Source organism: Juglans regia, chromosome 16, assembly GCF_001411555.2.
Source record: "Juglans regia cultivar Chandler chromosome 16, Walnut 2.0, whole genome shotgun sequence".
NCBI classification, from domain to species: Eukaryota; Viridiplantae; Streptophyta; class Magnoliopsida; order Fagales; family Juglandaceae; genus Juglans; species Juglans regia.
The window spans coordinates 2,290,426-2,308,552 of record NC_049916.1 but is presented as its reverse complement, the minus strand read 5'-3'; the positions used below and the strand labels follow the sequence as shown (position 1 = coordinate 2,308,552).

Genomic DNA, 18,127 nt, shown 5'->3' with positions numbered 1-18,127 from the left:
ATTAATATTCCCTTTGTAAGTTTTGATATATTATCACATATATAATTGTGGATAAAAAATGTAGGATTGCACTAGCGAAAATCACTACAACAGAATGTGTATTTTGTGACAGAGGAAACTGTCACAAAAAAATGGCAAACCGTCACTAAACATATTTGGTGACGGTTTGAAACCGTCACCATGACCGTCACGTAAAGTGCGTCACAGAAAACATTTGGTGACGGTTTACTGTTCAACCGTCACAAAAAATATTTTTAGTGACGGTTGGAAGTGTTCCGTTCGGTACAACGTTCGAACGTTCCTTTTTTGTGACGGTTATGAACTGTCACAGAAAATCACGTTCGGACGTACAATTAAACGTTCGGACGTTATACCCGACCCGATTGGCGTTCGAATGAGAGAAGTTGACGTTTGTTGTATATCGTTCGAACGTATCATATTTACGTTCGCATGTTAATGCGTCCGAACGTTAATTACAATAAACGTTCGAATATTTGTTCGAACGTAAACGTAAATGTTCAAACGTAGCGCGTTTAATGTTCGGACGTTATTTCGAATGTAAACGAAGGAGCGTCCGAATGCAAGTTCTTTGTTCGAACGTTAGTCGGTTTAACGTTCGAACGATTCAATTGTATTTACGTTCGAACGTTTGGTACAGTGTGAACCAACGTTCGAACGATTTTTATTTACATTCGAACGTACAGATCAGAAATACTAATTTCATAAAATTTAAAAACAAAATACCAATAGTATCATATCACATACCCAATTAAGAAGTAACAATGTCTTATAAAAGAACAAAATTAGATATTAAAACTAGTCAGAAATATTGATAAAATTTATTTTTTCTTTTTCCCTCGCCCACGGGGATTCTGTTGCAACGACATAACACGCTCCATTTGCACCATCATCTCTCGTTGCACTTGCTCTTGCACTTCACTGCGTATTCTTTCCTCCTGGTCTCTCTGTTGGTCCTGCAAACGCGTCTCTAAATGAGACTGTCGTTCTAAGAGAGACTCTAACTCTTGCTGTCTCGACCTCATATACTCATTCTCACGCCGTGCAGCTTCTAAATCTGCTGTAAGATTATTAATTTGTGAAGCCGATGAGGTTGAGGAGGATGAACATTTATGCTTGATAGATCGTCCCAAACCTCTTGCCATACTAGACTGCGGCCCGAGCACTTGGGTGAATATGTCTATGTCACTAGGAGAGGATTCCGCAGAAGTCGACTGCATCTCCAACATTTTGTTCTGCAATTTAAAAGGTAATGATCGTAAATAATTAGTAACGTATTAAAAGAAATAGAAATAAGAAATAAACTATTAAAATGTTCTATAAAAAATTTATTTAACAAAATTAACACTGCTTACATAATTATCTGCAGCGACAGGATCCATCCACTCACTATGCTCATTAGTGTGAGCAGCAGCATAGACATGAACGAGGGAAAAGTTTTCAGGATCATCACGTTTCTAACAAAGCGACAATATTAGCAATTTTAAAAAGATAATGTTAGTACTTATCAGAAAGAATATCAGGAAAATAAATGAATTCTATAATTTTTTAATTACCATTTTTTCAGCAAGACGGTGGAATGACCTTGAACCGGCACGATGGTGGACAGTCAGAACGGATCTATTCTGTGCATTTGTAGAACTCAAGTGCTACAAAATATATTAAAAATGTTAATTGTAATATGTATACATATAATGTATAAAACGAATATGAATGTAAATAATTTAAAGATATAAATGTAAAATACCTGATAATCTGGAGATGCGAAAAGATCACAACACTTTCTCCAATCATCTAACTTCATCTGCTGAAAAGGAGACTGCGCAGCCTCTTCCAACGTCTCAAACTTCTTGAAGTGGTCATGACATCGTCCTTTGTGACGTCGGAATAGTGTAACCATCAACTCATTCACGGTTCTCAAATCCTCGCTACGGCTAAAGTCGAGGTCGAATTCATCCTAACAAGGGAATCAGGTAAAAAATATAATAGATTAATCTAAGTGAAAAAAATGTACTGAAAAGTAAACTCACCAGCACACGACTTCGAATGTGCTCCTTAATCTCATTCGGAACATCTCGCCATGAGCGCACATAAAATGGAGCATAAGCTCGAACTACTGTGCCAATATAGGAGGAAAGCGCTGCTGCACTATCATCCACTCCTCCAGTGGAATTATCAGGAATTGTGACCTTCAGTTTACCGTGCCTTCTATTTTTTTCAAGAGAGATTCCACGTGTATAGCCACGACCGCGACGTGCAGATGCATCAACTACATGATAATAATAGATATACTATAATTATAATTATATAGTTATTGAGAAAAAATTATTAACTATATATATAATTATCAACGACAATATTTCCTTACTGGTAGGTGTCGACTGGCTGTTGTTCTCTTCTGTGTTAGCTTGATCTTCAGGAACGGATTCCTCGAGTGGGGAGTCCTCAATGGATTCAGGACTTGGACTTGGCGGAGGCACATTTCTTCGTTGTCGTTTTGGCGACATTCTTTAAAATAATTAATTATATCAAAGAAAATTAATTAGAAGAAATTATGAAAATTTAAGATATTTTATAGTCACCTATATAAATAAAATATTTAGTACTTTTACTCTTCAGATGAATTTTCCATAGTTGTTTCAGAATCTCCATCAATAACATCTTCATCATCATTATCCACCTCCTGCCCGGATTCTGATTCGTATTCATCTTCTGACTCGTCTTCTTCATCTTCCTCCAAACTGACTTGAATTGAATGATCATTTAATACAGACGGGTCGAGATGTACGGGTGGGACATCATCTCTACACAAGGGGAGCAACTCGAGTGCACCGAGGTCAACAAACAAGTTAATACCCTCTCCATCTTCCTGGTATGCCTCAACAATCGGATTGTCATCTTCATCTCCACTATTCTCGTAATCTGCACTCGTTCCTGCTTCATATATATTTCGAGGAACAAATTTTTGTACAACTCGCCAAGTTATCTCCCCACTATCTTCATCAGCACTTTTCATTGGATCAATCAAGTAATAGACTTGGGTAGCTTGACAAGCCAATACGAATGGATCATCTTCGTACCATTTAGATGCAGTATTGACACTCGTAAAGTGATTATTCCTATGTATCGAAACCCGACCACCGCCTAGATCCCACCAATCACATTTGAAGACATATGTTACAGACCCACCAAGATATTTCAATCCGATAATATCACGTATGACACCATAATAGTCAATATCATCTGTTCCATGACTCCCCTCGACCAACACACCACAGTTTTGAGTCTTTCTATTACGTTCACGGTCCAAAGTATGGAATCTATAACCTCGAACCGTGCATGCAGTATATCGAAGTGCTCTATTTGAGGGACCACGGGCCAATGCATACAATTCAGAAGAAATTGATCCGGGATCACGAGCACGTTGTTCCAAAATCTAAAAATTGAAATAGTATATATTTATTATTTTATTATCCAGAGTTAAAAATTTCACAATATAACATATATATAATTTTAGTTCATACACGTTCTTCAAACCATCCGGGAAATTCTTCCTCGTGTCTTGCCTCTATATTTTCTACGCCTTCCGTTCTAAGTTTGTCCATGTGGTCACTGTTATAACATATTGCAAAAGAAGTATATTTTGAGCACAACAATTCTATGTAATTTAAAGAAAACTATAATTATTCAAATAAATTAAATGACATACCTAAGATAATCATCAATCTCTCGGCAGTTATTTAGCATATACCACCGAACCTTACCCAACTCTCCATCAATTAAATCGTAACCTGTTTGTGCACCCAAGGGTCGTACATTCTGGGAAAACACTGATAGCTCACGAGGAGGCGGAGTAGCAAGATCAGCATTTCGCTCTTGACGACTAAATCGTGTCTCAACACCACGAAGATATAGAGAGCAAAATGTTAACCATTCATCGTGTATATAAGCCTCTGCTATTGAACCCTCAGCTTTGGCTTTATTCCCAACAGTGCGCTTCAATCGACCCAAATATCTTTCAACTGGATACATCCAACGGAACTGCACCGGTCCACCCAGAAGTACCTCTCGCGGTAAATGTATTGCTAAATGGACCATGACATCAAAAAATGATGGTGGAAAGATCTGCTCGAATTTACATAGTATAGTAGCAATGTCTTCTTCCAATTTCGACAACACATCTCGATTTACTACCCGAGCGCACAAATCCTTGAAAAACATACATAGTTCAGATATGGCGACACGTACATTAGATGTCAGCTTCCCACGAATTCCCACAGGTAATAACTTCTGCAAAAATACGTGACAATCATGACTTTTCAATCCATTGATTTTCCAATCATCAGGACTCACGCATCTACCAATATTTGAAGCATAACCATCTGGCAACTTCACACCTTGCAACCATTTACAGAAATCAATCCTCTCCTCCCTCGTCATCGTAAAACATGCATGCGGCATGACCACCCTGTTGCCTTCCACCCGCAAATGCAGATTATGTTTAATTCCCATTCTCTCAAGATCTTTCCTCGTCTTGATCGTGTCTTTCGTCTTTTTGTTAATACTCATCAATGTACCCAGTATATTATCACAAATATTCTTCTCTATGTGCATTACATCCAAACTATGTCGCAACTTGCATGACGACCAATACGGCAAATCAAAAAAAATACTACGTTTTGTCCAATTCAATTCTGATACGGCTCGTTTTCTCTTGTTCTTTCCCCGACCTTTGCCAAAATTGTTCGCTCTAACATGTTGCAGTTGTTCCACTATCTCTTCTCCAGACAACTCTTTTGGTGCAATCCTATCCTCTACTCTCCCATCAAACTTGGCACATTCTCTTCTCCATGCATGATTTGCTGGTAAATAACGTCGATGACACATGAAACACAACTTCTGAGAAAATTTTAGCCACTCACTAGCAGTTTCTTTATTACACGTCGGACACGCTAACTTCCCTTTCGTACTCCAGCCGGAAAGATTCCCATACGCCGGAAAATCATTTATGGTCCACATTACCGCAGCATGCATCTGAAAAGATGTCGACTTAGATGCATCATAAGTTCTAACCCCTGTTTCCCATAACTCTTTCAGCTCTTCAATCAACGGCTGCATGAATACGTCAATATCATTCCCAGGTGATCTAGGGCCAGGGATGAGTAAAGTTAACAAAAAGTTTGGCGCCTTCATGCACCTCCATGGTGGAAGATTGTACGGAATCAATACAACGGGCCAAGTGCTATAACTTGTACTCATATTCCCAAAAGGGTTGAATCCATCGGTTGTGAGTCCCAGGCGCACGTTCCGAGCTTCTAACCCGAACTCTGGATACTGATTATCGAAAGACTGCCACGCAAGTGAATCAGCTGGATGCCTCATATACCCGTCATTCTTAACTCTTTTCTCCTCGTGCCACCTCATATCATGAGCTGTTTTCTTACACATATATAGTCTTTGCAACCTAGGTTTCAAGGGAAAATACCGCAACACCTTAACCGGCACGTTTTTCTTACCTTTCCACCTCGACTCTCCACATACAGGACATGCTTGTTCTCCTCGTTCTCCTTCCAGAACAATACACAATCATTCTTGCATGCATGTATGGACTTGTACTCAAATCCTAATCCCTTTCTCAACTGTTTCGCTTCATAAAAGTTCTTAGGCAATGCAGACCCTTCGGGAAGCACCTCGTTAAATAAGTCCAATACCATGTTTATTGCTTTCGTCGACATCCCACACAATGATTTTATGTGAAGCAACCGCACAATAAACGACATTTTGGAATGTTTTGTACAACCTGGGTAAAGCTCGCGCTTTGCATCTTCCCACAGTGAAGGAAAATTTTCACAATCAGTCCCTGATCCACCACTTGAGGCATTGTCGTTAACCTCATCCATAAACATCCCAGCTCCAATGTCACCCAACATCTCCTCCATCTCATCATGCTCATAATCATCATCCATGTGCCGTAAATAATTGTGATGATCGACCAATACATCTGCTGACCCTTCATACGGCTCACCATGCAGTACCCATCGCGTATACCCCAGATCCATACCGTTCACAAATATATGACGCTCTACTTCATCCAATCCTATCGCACACAAATTTTTACACCCTCGACATGGACACTTAATGTAACCACGACTATCAGCAGAGGCCCGTGCAAAATCAATGAAAGTTCTTACTCCACATGCATAGGGTACGTAATCCTTTCCAAGTCTATCGTCCAGACGCATCCAATTTTTGTCCATTTCTAAAAACATCCAGATATTAATAACACGTATATTGAAAATTCACATGCATGTCTTGCCTCCAATTCTCATTACTTTTTTGATAAGGTAGTTGGTCCTATCCCATTCGAGATTATATTCTCCATATTACACAAATCTCGTCACTCTACTAATTTCCACGTTAGTAGAAATTCCGGCAGCACCTCCCCATAATTCTCCAAGTATACATGTTCAAATATCGGGATTGTGACCCTACGAACAGTATACCCGAAGAACAATAGAAGAAGATACCGAAACTTCATATTAAACGTGGAAAGTAGCGAGTAACAAAAATGTGTAATACAGATAATATAATCTCAAACTGTCCACACTGGACAATTCAGGAATCAGTGGACACATAAATGTACACTGATTCCCGAACGGGTCTAAGGGTATTTATGCAATGTCACACGCATCTAGCAAAAAATCATACTAACAATGTCTCCATGTTGTTTACATTAACAATGTCACCTTCAAGTAGTGTTATATTGTTAAATTAAAGAGAGATGGAAGATAATTATGTGACCCTAAGTTTCGTGCCTTGTACACAACGAGGGAGAATTATCTTGAAGAAATGTTTAAATTTTAGTCTAATTACTTAACCGTCACAAACTGTCCGACCTTGACAACTCTCAAGGCCGGAAAGACTATGACAGTCAAGCAATTAAATTAAAATTTCAACATTTCTTCAAGATAATATTTCCTCGTTGTGTACAAGATCATCATTCTTAAAGTATAATTTTAATTGATATACTTAATTTCAAAAGTTATACTATAATTTTAATTATTATAATTCGTAAATAGTTACTTTTATGCTTGTTATTACTTATATATTAAATATTATTATAAATATTTAATTATCATACTTAAATTTCAATGGTTATACAATAATTTTAATTATTATAATTCTTAAAGAGTTACTTTTATGCTTGTTATTACTTATATATTAATTATTATTATAAATATTTAATTATCATACTTAAATTTCAATGGTTATACAATAATTTTAATTATTATAATTCTTAAAGAGTTACTTTTATGCTTGTTATTACTTATATATTAATTATTATTATAAATATTTAATTATCATACTTAAATTTCAATGGTTATACAATAATTTTAATTATTATAATTCTTAAAGAGTTACTTTTATGCTTGTTATTACTTAATTTCAAATATTATTATAAATATTTAATTATCATACTTAAATTTCAATAGTTATACAATAATTTTAATTATTATAATTCTTAAAGAGTTACTTTTATGCTTGTTATTACTTAATTTCAAATATTATTATCACAATATATCAAATCCATATCACAACATATAAAAGTGATAACTCACAATATATTCACAAAATAACATGCCACATGTATTAACATATTTCTAAACTTGAGTAAGCAATAAACATGTATTAACAAAGCCTAATGACAATATATTTTTAATAATAAACACAATATTTCAAATTTATATCACAACATATTTAGAATAACTCACAAACTATTTACAAACTATACAAACAATAATCACAATATGATAAAGAGTAAGCATCAAATCACAACAACATATTGATAAAGTTTAGAAATATACCTAGCACTCACAATATCCTCTTACAAATCAAAATCTTCAAACTTCCCAAAACAAGCAATCCTTCAAAAAAATACAACACAAACTTATTAGAAATATTCTATAACAAAAACACATTCTATAAATATCATAAAATTTAAATAAAGACAAGAAATAAAAATATTATCTTACCAAAACTCAACTCTCTCTCACTCTCTAACTCAACTCTCTCTCACTCTAACTCTCTCTCTCTCTCTAACTCTCTCTCTCTCTCTCTCTCTCTCTCTCTCTCTCTCTCTCTTTCTCTTTCTGTTGCGCGCACGGGAGAAGAAGAAATAATGGGCATCCTCCCGTGCGCGTACTGATTAAGTTCTAAAATTATTAGTTTAAACGTTCGAACGTTAACTTCAAACGTCCGAACGTTAATTCTAAAATTATTCCCGCCCAGAACGTTCGGACGTTTAAAATACACGTTCGAACGTACCCTTCTTATGATATAACATGAAATCTAGCGGGAAAGTTCCCGCACTTTCCTCATATATGTTCGAATGTATCACAATTTTTCGTTCGAACGTTCGTAGATTTATAGATAAACGTTCGAACATACTACTTAAACGTCCGAACGTACATTTCATGAAAGTGTTACCATATTTGAGCGGGAAATCTCCCGCACTAATTTAACTAACGTTCGAACGTTGACGGATTTGATGTTCGAACGTATAGTATAAACGTCCTTACGTCTGAATAATCACACAGATATTAAACATCGAGCGGGAAAATTCCCGCCTCTTAGTTTAACGTTCGAACGTTAACTTCAAACGTTCGAACGTAAGATTCCTACTATACTTAACTTATAGTATAATATATATACTACATTGTATAGTATTTTGTGCATAATATAATTTATATATTATGCACAAAATATGTGTTTTTCTAAATTACTATATATGTGTTTTTCTATATATTAATTATTTAAATTTTATACAACTATATCTTATATAATTAGTTAAACTCAATAATATACTAGTTAAATAATATATTTATACTATAATATATAGACTAAATTTACTAATAATAGTTTAGTATATGACTATATGTAAATATCATACTACTAAAAATTTACAATATTACTACCATGTTGTTCTAAATTACTAATGTATAAATATAATAGCATGTAATACTAATGTATATATAATATACTATAAACACTAAGATGCATAATAACATCAACATGTAATATTGTAATACATATACTAATGGATAAACACTAATCTATAAATTTATAATAACATATAATACTAATGTATAACAACTAAAGTATTATTCATATCAATTTTATATAACAATATCTTGTATTAATTATATTTTTTTTTTCTCAACATATTCATTTTGATAAATATATTAGTAATTCTAATATACATTAGTATAATAATTAGATTTATGGCCTAATACTAATACTATTAGTAAACCACTTTAAGCCTATATATAAATTACTATATAAAGCACTATAGTATTAATTACTAATACTATATTACTATGTGATACTATTAACTATAGTGATATATTAGTATTAGACATTAGTATACTAATACTATCAGTGATATAGCTAGTGTAATATAATAATATTTATACTAATACTATTATATAGTTATACTAAATTAAAATCACTATAGCAAATATTAATATATAGTTATGCTAATCGCTATAACTAATACTAATACTAATATAGACTACAGTTATAACTTATAGTATTATAACTTATACTAATATATTATATAGTTATACTAAATCACTATAACTAATACTAATATAGTTATACTAATCACTATAATAGTGATATAGTATTAATATCACTATTAGTATAATACTATAATATATAGTATTAATAATAACTAATACTAATATAATTATTAGTATAACTAATATTTATATAATATATATATCAAGTATAAGAGATTAGAGATTTATATATATATATATATCAAGTATATTAGTTTATTATTAATATTTCGGTGCTTTTTTTTAATATTCATATATAATAATATATATCATATATTTTTTTTTATAAATTTTCATATATATATAATATATAAAATAGATTTATATTAGTTAGTATACTACTATACAATACGGCGTCGTTTCTATTGCAATAGGACTTTCTTTTTAATTTTTGAATGCATGTTATTATGTTACTTGTTTTATTTAGTTGTATTTTTTGTTATAATCAAAAGTTTAATTAATTTAGATTGTAATGTTGAGAAAATTGAAATTTAAAAGCTCACAAATTTTTTTTAAAAAAAAAAGTGGGTCAAATATGAAGTTAAAAAAGATAAAAAAAAATAATAAAAAAATCCGACTCCGCTCCGACAAGTCGGAGTCGGAGTCGGAGCGGATTTTATATGTTTCGGAGTCGGAGTCGGAGGTCGGATTCGACCTCCGACAAAGTCGGAGTCGGAGTCGGAGGTTGGGCCCTCCGCCTCCGAAAGTGTCGGTGCTCAGCCCTAACAACATGTATAAACATATTGCTAAACTTTATAAATATAAGAAGCACTCACAAAAAAACCAATAATCTAATTGTCAATAATATTATATAACATCCTAATATATAACTTAAACATTTATAATATAATATATTATATTGACAAACGTTCGAACGTAATAATAAGTACGTTCGAACGTTCTATGTATATAAGGCCAAAACCGAACGTCGAAACGCATTTCCCTGCCCGTATCCATCGTCTTCTCCGTTATTTGCCGCCACGCCGCCGTCACCGCCGCCGTCAACTCCGCCACAACCGTCACTAAAAGGTAGGTATTCATCTTTTATGCAAATAACATGTATTTTATTGAGATTTAGATTGACATTTGGATTGAGTTTGGTTTAAAACCGGATAAATATTACCGGATTTTCAACTTCATTTTCCGGCCACCACGACCAGTCATTGGCCGAATAGTCACCGTAGAAATGTTTCTTGAAGTGTATACTTCATTTACATGGTGACATTTCGGCATTTAGACCCTTGTAGAGAAATTTTCGAGATTTCAATAATGGCTGAGTCGACTCAGCCATTCTGCGTCGAAACGTTCGAACGTTTCACCAAGACATTCGAACGTACGACATTTAAATTACCGAGCCGTTACGGCTTCCACGTTCGAACGTTAATCGTCTTACATTCGGACGTGAATATTATTAAACGACATACGTTCGAACGTTAATATTTACTTTCGCACGTAAATCACATACGGTCGGACGTTTAATTATAACATCCGAACGTAGTGATTTTCTACATTATTCATGCTTCGACGTTCGGACGTTCATATTTACGTTCACACGTAAAACAAATACGTTCGAACTTAAATTCGAACGTATTTGTTTACTGCTTATGTTCGAACGTACATCTGTACATTCGAACGTATTTGTTTTACGTTTGAACGTAAATTTATTTACATTATTTTACGTGCGAACGTATAAATTAACGTCCGAACGTTTTTATCTTTAACGTTCGAACGTTAAAGATAAAACGTTCGAACGTTAATCAGAGCATCTTAAAATTAATACAAAAAAATGCATTATTGTAAATAATTTTTTTTTCCTTTTCTATTTTCAGGATATGGCTCTTCCACTGCATACACGAAAACGAGGGAGGGAAGGAGCCACGTCGGACACTGCCCGTATCGGAGCTCGTACTGTTATGGTAGAGAGAGAGGTCTTAATTAATGAGTTCGACGAACTCTGTTGGCAGCAGACGAACCTAAGAGATGTTTTCCTCAGTAGAGGCTGGGGAAATATCTGCACATTGAGGGGAAGGTATACCCCTCAATGGTTCAAGAATTCTATATGGGGATGTGTGACATGCCTCCGGATGCATCCTCTCACACCGTGACTGTACGCGGTGTTTCCATTGAGGTATCGGCAGATGTCATCGGCGAGCACCTCGGGATTCATCGAGGTGCTCAGACATTTACACACTCAACACCCCGTGAGGATGTAGGCACTTCTGCATCATCTACTGGCCGGGGATGTGAGCCAGCATCAGCCGATGATGCAGGCCAGTCAGAGGCTGAGGATACTGGCGTCGAGGCTCGGGATGATGACCGAGACGAGGATTTCTACATCCTCACCGGGAGGGATCGCATGCAGATCGAGCGGAAGAACGCCTTCAACCAGAACCATCTGCTGCATTTCTTCCGCATGTTGCACCTTATTGTTGCAACAAATGTCGATCCTGTGGCTCATAAAACCACATTTAGTCGGCTTCGGGCACAATTTTTGATACGAGTGGCACGTGGAGATCCTATAGATTTGCCACTGCACATTTTTGAGAGGATCCGTTACGAGGCGAGCATTGTCTCCACGGATAATCTCCCATATGGTGTCCTCATCAGCCGACTATTACTTGCACGGGGAGTGCTGACCCAGCCAGAGGAGCGGGTCAAAGATCAGATGAGCCCCCTCGACATGACCACGCATCGGCGTAGCATTGGACAGGCGAGGGGACGTCAGCCACCCCCTGTAGAGGATCTAGTTCCTCCGACGCAGCAGCCAGGTCATGTCGGGAGTAGTAGTCAGCATACGTCGAGTACATCTGCAGGAGATGTGCGGCCTGCTTGGGTTGATGCGGTCATCTCACAGCTGACTGCGCATATTAATCATAAGATCGATCGATCACTCGAGGCTATATCGGCGTCTGTTGCCGAACTCACCCATCGTGTAACTATCCTCAACGACAAGGTTGATACCTTGACTGAGGAAGTATAGAGTTCGACTTTTGCGGATAACGTTATCATCTGACTGTTGTTTACTACGTTCTATCAATTTTTGTATTTTATTTTTAATATTTGTAACGAAAAATATTATGGAATATTTTTATCGTTTTTTCATTTCAATTTTTAATCTTCTTTGATGTTATAATTTTCAACTTTAATACTAAATCATTGCATTTCAAATATATATAAATCAATAATATATATTTATATATTACAAAGTGTGTATATATAAATATATACAATTCAATTTTTTAGACTTGTTCACAAATTATGCACAATAAAAATCACATAATTTTTAAATTAAAGTCATTTAATTTAAATTTACAATGAACGTTCGAATGTTATTACTTAATGTTCGAACATTGGTGCAAACATTTTACGTTCAAACGTAAAATTAAAAACATTCGAACGGTTGCGCCAAAACATTTTACGTTCCAACGTAAACAGACATAACGTTCGAACGCATATTTCCCATACGTTCGAATGTAAAAAAATCTCATTCTATCTTTAGTGACGGTTTCCAAAAACTGTCACAGAAAATGCCTTTTAGTGACGGTCTAGGGACTGTCACAATTTCCCAACCGTCACTAAAAAGCAATTGTGTTGTAGTGAGAAGAGATGTTAATAAGGGTCCCGATATTTTTTTTTAATTAATGATTAAGAAGATGTTTTTTAATAATGTTGTAAATTTTAAAAAAAAATGTTTTAAGGATATAAAAAGAATCTATGAAAAAAAAAAAAAAAAGATGAGAATTTGGCCTTCTCGAAACCCATCATCGGGCTACGTACACCCTCACACAACTCTTAATAATATCGATCACTTCTTTTCGGCAAAGAGAAAACTGGGAAAAAAACAAAGGAAATTAATATATATAGTTACACGTAAATCGTTGTAACTTTTCTTGATTTTGCAACCCATATGTACATGATACATAATTCAGAACACCCAATACAGGAAAGTACTAACTCATGTGTCTTGGCCATGCATGCATATATGTAAGCCTAGTTTTTTGAAGTTGCAAAAACAAACCCATGAATGAACCAAATTAACTGTTTTCAGCTAAATAAGACGTTCATTCAGATTGCGTATGGACAGCTAGGCCTTAATTAAGTACCCTTGATAATTAAGGACATATATGGTTCATCCAAAAAGTCCTGAATCAAAAGACACCCCAGTGGAGGGCAGCCAGAGATGTCCAGCAATAAAACCAGCCACTGTGAAACTTTGCGCATCAGCCGACGTGAGGGAGGCATGATAACCTGGCCACTTTACCCTACCGGAAATGGAGGCTCCAGGCCCTTTGTTCTTGTATTCCCCATAATAGAGTTTTCCAAAGGCAGAAGATCCGGGCCACGGTGCCCATCCTGCTGGGTGGATTAAGCCATCCAGATACGACTGCATGATTACCGTCCGAGAATGCTTAAACCATGGTCTTCCAAGATACGTAGCAACCTTAGATTGCACAGGTTTTAGGTCGGATGCAGCTGCTATCTTACAATTGTGAATAGAAATGCCGGTATTTTCATCTGGGCTGTTCCGACCTTGCGCTGTAATAAAGTTGTCCTGACCAGGCAAAGGTTTCCTCACGTATATGTTGCAGTTTTGGAAAACTACTGCTGAGTTCCCGAATATGAAATCTATGGTTCCGTAAATATCGGTTTCTCTGTAGAACTGTCGTTTAGAATAGGTGTAGAGTGTGTCTTGGTAGCCGAGGATGGAGCATCGGAAGATTACGGACTTGTCGGATCCAATACGTAGGGCAACGGCTTGGTGCTTGGCTGGCCCCGCACTGTTCACAAATGTGATGTCTCTGGCAATGAACCCATCGCCCATGGCGGCTGATGATAACAAAGAGGCATGCATGCATTAATGTAATATCGATATCAGATATTTAAAAGAGGCTCCACCTCTTAAGTTACGATTTGGAAACGGTACAAATAAAGGACCCACATGCATTATTTTGAGTTGATCGATGCTATCTTCTTATGACGAACATGCATGGCTGCCATTATGTATGTATGTATGTATGTATGTATGTGATCTAGCTACTTCTCACACTCGTGTTGCTTTCATACTCTCAATTGCTATCTAAATGAAGTAGGGAACATTTTATATATGAGCTGGTTATGATTTTATTTATCAAAGGAGCGGCTGCCTATAAATTAGAGATTCCTGTGACCACCTAACATAACTACATTATTGGCCTACTTATATTAATACGAACATGATATATATAATATATATATATATATATATATCTACGTAGAAAATTCTGTTCCTATTAATTATTTTTTTCCCTTCGATCTGGACGGACTTTAAGATTGTCTTGAAAATATAAGACGTCATGTACTTAACAAGTCGAGATGATAATCTTAACCTATGCTAGCTGTAATGATCGTTGCATGCATGCCCTTGTTCACATTATATTATAATATGTATTTTCAGTAGTACTACTGCCCTATCGATCAAGTTTGGAAGAGATCGATCGATGACATATTAATTATAAGTAAAGAGTAAAAGAAACTGAAAAATAACAGTAATGATCGATAGAGAAAGAAATTTTTTTTTAACTTTTTTACAACTTTATTTTAAATGAAAGGAGTAATTTTATGATATAATTTATAAATTATGAGAGGGGTAGAAGTGAATTCCCATATATCTTTTACTTTATTTTCTTACACCGTGGTGATCAGTAGTTGTGATATTAATTAATGAATCGAATAGATTATAAAAAGGTTGTAAATATGTTCATAAAATGGTGATAAGATCGATCGATGGTGATTTCTTAAGACTTTTATTCTCGTGATCATGATCATGTGACGAGTACATTAAAGTCTTAATGTTATAGGTTAACACTAATGTAAGTAAAAGATACCATTATGACCTATATATAATAATGGGACAAAAACAACACCTCTAGCTAGATAGGAAACCTCTTTAAGAAGTAAAAGATCATTTAAGACTTAATGTTATATAAGTAATTTTCTTCTCTGCCGGCCATATATTTTAAGTCTGTAATTATATATCTATTCTTACAAAAAAAAAAAAAAAAACGAAAAATGCAAGTCTCGTACTGTTATTCATAGGCTTCGATCATGCATTAATCTACTCCTACTTTGAATAAGAGCATAACGAAAACAAAACAAAACAAAAACAGTGGTGGAAGTGAATCCGTACCAAAAGTAGCAGACCGGAAAGTTGTCCAGCCACCGTCGTTGCTCCGATCACCAACAATGACTGTTTGTCCCTTTCCATCCCCAACTAACATTAGGTTATTTTGGTCAGTGCGAATGTTAAGGTTTTCGTGATATGTCCCAGCTTTAACGTGAACTACAGTCCTACCATAACCACCAACAGCCAAGGAGGCCGCCAGCGCGAGTGCCTCCCCTATCGTCTCGTGAGTCCCGCTTCCGTCCTTAGCCACCACTGCACTTGCCTCTATCTCTCCTATAGAAGCTCGTAAAAGTCTCCGTTCTGCCGCCGACACCCACGACGGAAAACCATCCGACATCAACCTTCGATGGCCTCCAGTACTACTTATGCTTGATTTTTTAGCCTCGTGATAATTTTGGTTGCTAGACACGTAAAGGTTCAGGGAATTGCTGATGAAGTGGCTCAGATCTCTAACCGTGGCATCCATTACACCTTTGCCTATCTTAAATCTGTAATTCTCAAGGCTTTTGAGACAGGTCACCTGATTTGTAAGTGCAGCACTGAGCCATGTTTGGACGTCGTCCGTACTGCTTGGGCTGGGCTTTCTCTGGTGGTTGACAACATTCGCGAGCTGGTCCAGACTGTCATCGAGCAGCTCGAGGCAGTCGTTCATGCCACCATTTAAGAGGATATGGGAAGTTTCAAAAGAATGACTGAGGTTGTACGCCAGGGCTCGAGCCGAGTTAGCTTTGCCGATGCTAAACTGGACCGAGTGGTGGAAGAGATCTCCAAGCGTTTGAGGGGGAGCACTAATTAGCTTTGATGAAAGCATGGATTCGCAAGCTGCTCTGTAGGGGGTGCGCCTGCAACCTGAAAAGATATCTGCTCTTGGTGATGCTCCAGGGATTTTGGAGAAATGGGTTGGCAGGGAAGGTAGTACTGTTGGTAGAGATTCTACGGAACCAACAAGGAATAAAAATTCAGTGAATATTAAGAACACAGCTAGTGGAATTATTACTAATATATTCCCTCGCTGTGCATGGAAGACTGTCATTCTGTACTTGATCATGATCGATCGTGTGCGTGCGAGTGTGTGAGAGATCTGCAGAGAGATAGGAAGGGAGGGGAGTGGTAAGGCTATATATAAGGAAATAAATTTATATGTATGTCTGTTTATTGTTACACTCAACACATTGAGAATGTGAAAATCTGTCACATTAGGTTAGATAAAAAAAAACTATCGGTATTTTGACACTTTTTATAATTAGAGTAATATTATATATTAGAGTTTGCAAAACTCACACATTCCTTTTGAAAAAGAAAAATATTCTAGCCACAAAGATATTATATAAAAACAATCTCACAAATTGATATGTTCGTCAGATTGTAAAGTTATTTTTATTTTAAATTAATAAATCTAATATATCAGATGAAGTCACATGCATCAGTTTATAGGATTATTTTGTTTAATTCATTTGTGAATATAGCATTACTCTATAATGTGGGGTCTCACGAGAAGTTATATGCTACACACTAACGTCATGACATATAAGGAGCATGCTACTTGCCCAAATTGACAACTTTTCCCAAATCTCCAAATTTCTTATAATAAAGAGAGTCAGAGAAATCATTTTTCAATTAAGAAAATGCAAAATTTTGAGAATAAAGAAGTTTTAATTAATTAATTCGGTAAAGGGTCGTCATTTGGAGCCCAACGATCATTTTCCTATAAGAAAGCAACCTTACAAATTAATTTCGTTGGTCCATACCGCCCTTAGTTAATTTGAAGCACCCGGCCGCCTATGCTTAATTTTCCTGAAGTTGGAGAACCTAGCTAGCTAGCTACTTAATTTTACCCATATTAATTACCAAATGGAATAACATCCAACTCAAAAGTGATAGTGATAAATGAGAAAGAGAAGGTGGATGAAAAAGGTAAACGAGTAATGCTATAACACAAGTCCTCCACTACTACATTTGGAGGCCGTGGGGCACTCCATTGAGAAACAAACTAATTGGGATTTTGCTGTTGATAAAACACATTACAGAGTTTGGATTGGAGTAGTGGTTCGAGATAGATTGGGAGGACAAGGTGGTGGGTTCACTCAGATCACAAAAAGACTTGTTTCCAGACGCTCATTTGGCCTAATCATTAGCTGCTCTTAAAGTTGTTATATATTCTGTGTCAACTGTTGGGTTTAACTCATATAATTCTAGAAGGGGATGCACATGCAGCAGGTTGTGTTGGATCTTAATTAATGGTTCAAACCAGAAGTGGAACTCAGCTGGATGATTCTCAATCATGTCAAAGTTTTTTTGTTGAAGATGGAGCAGTGGTCAGTTCACT

General features: G+C 35.9%; 1 protein-coding gene across 1 annotated transcript; it reads right to left on the bottom strand.

The window, feature by feature from the left end:
• Nucleotides 1-13,472: 13,472 nt before the first annotated feature.
• Nucleotides 13,473-16,907, bottom strand: LOC108993835 (probable pectinesterase/pectinesterase inhibitor 35). The gene is made up of 2 exons (XM_035686285.1): nt 15,805-16,907; nt 13,473-14,465 (listed from the first exon to the last, which is right to left on the bottom strand). Exons 1-2 carry the CDS (start codon nt 16,847-16,849, stop codon nt 13,768-13,770), a joined length of 1,743 nt encoding a protein of 580 aa, XP_035542178.1. The 5' UTR covers nt 16,850-16,907; the 3' UTR covers nt 13,473-13,767.
• Nucleotides 16,908-18,127: the final 1,220 nt, after the last annotated feature.

Excerpts from the sequence above, each read along its gene's own strand:
- LOC108993835 (XM_035686285.1), bottom strand. The coding sequence starts at position 16,849 with ATGATCAAGTACAGAATGACAGTCTTCCATGCACAGCGAGGGAATATA. Across the intron at positions 14,466-15,804 it reads TTTCCGGTCTGCTACTTTTG|CCGCCATGGGCGATGGGTTC; the intron begins GTACGGATTCAC and ends TGTTATCATCAG.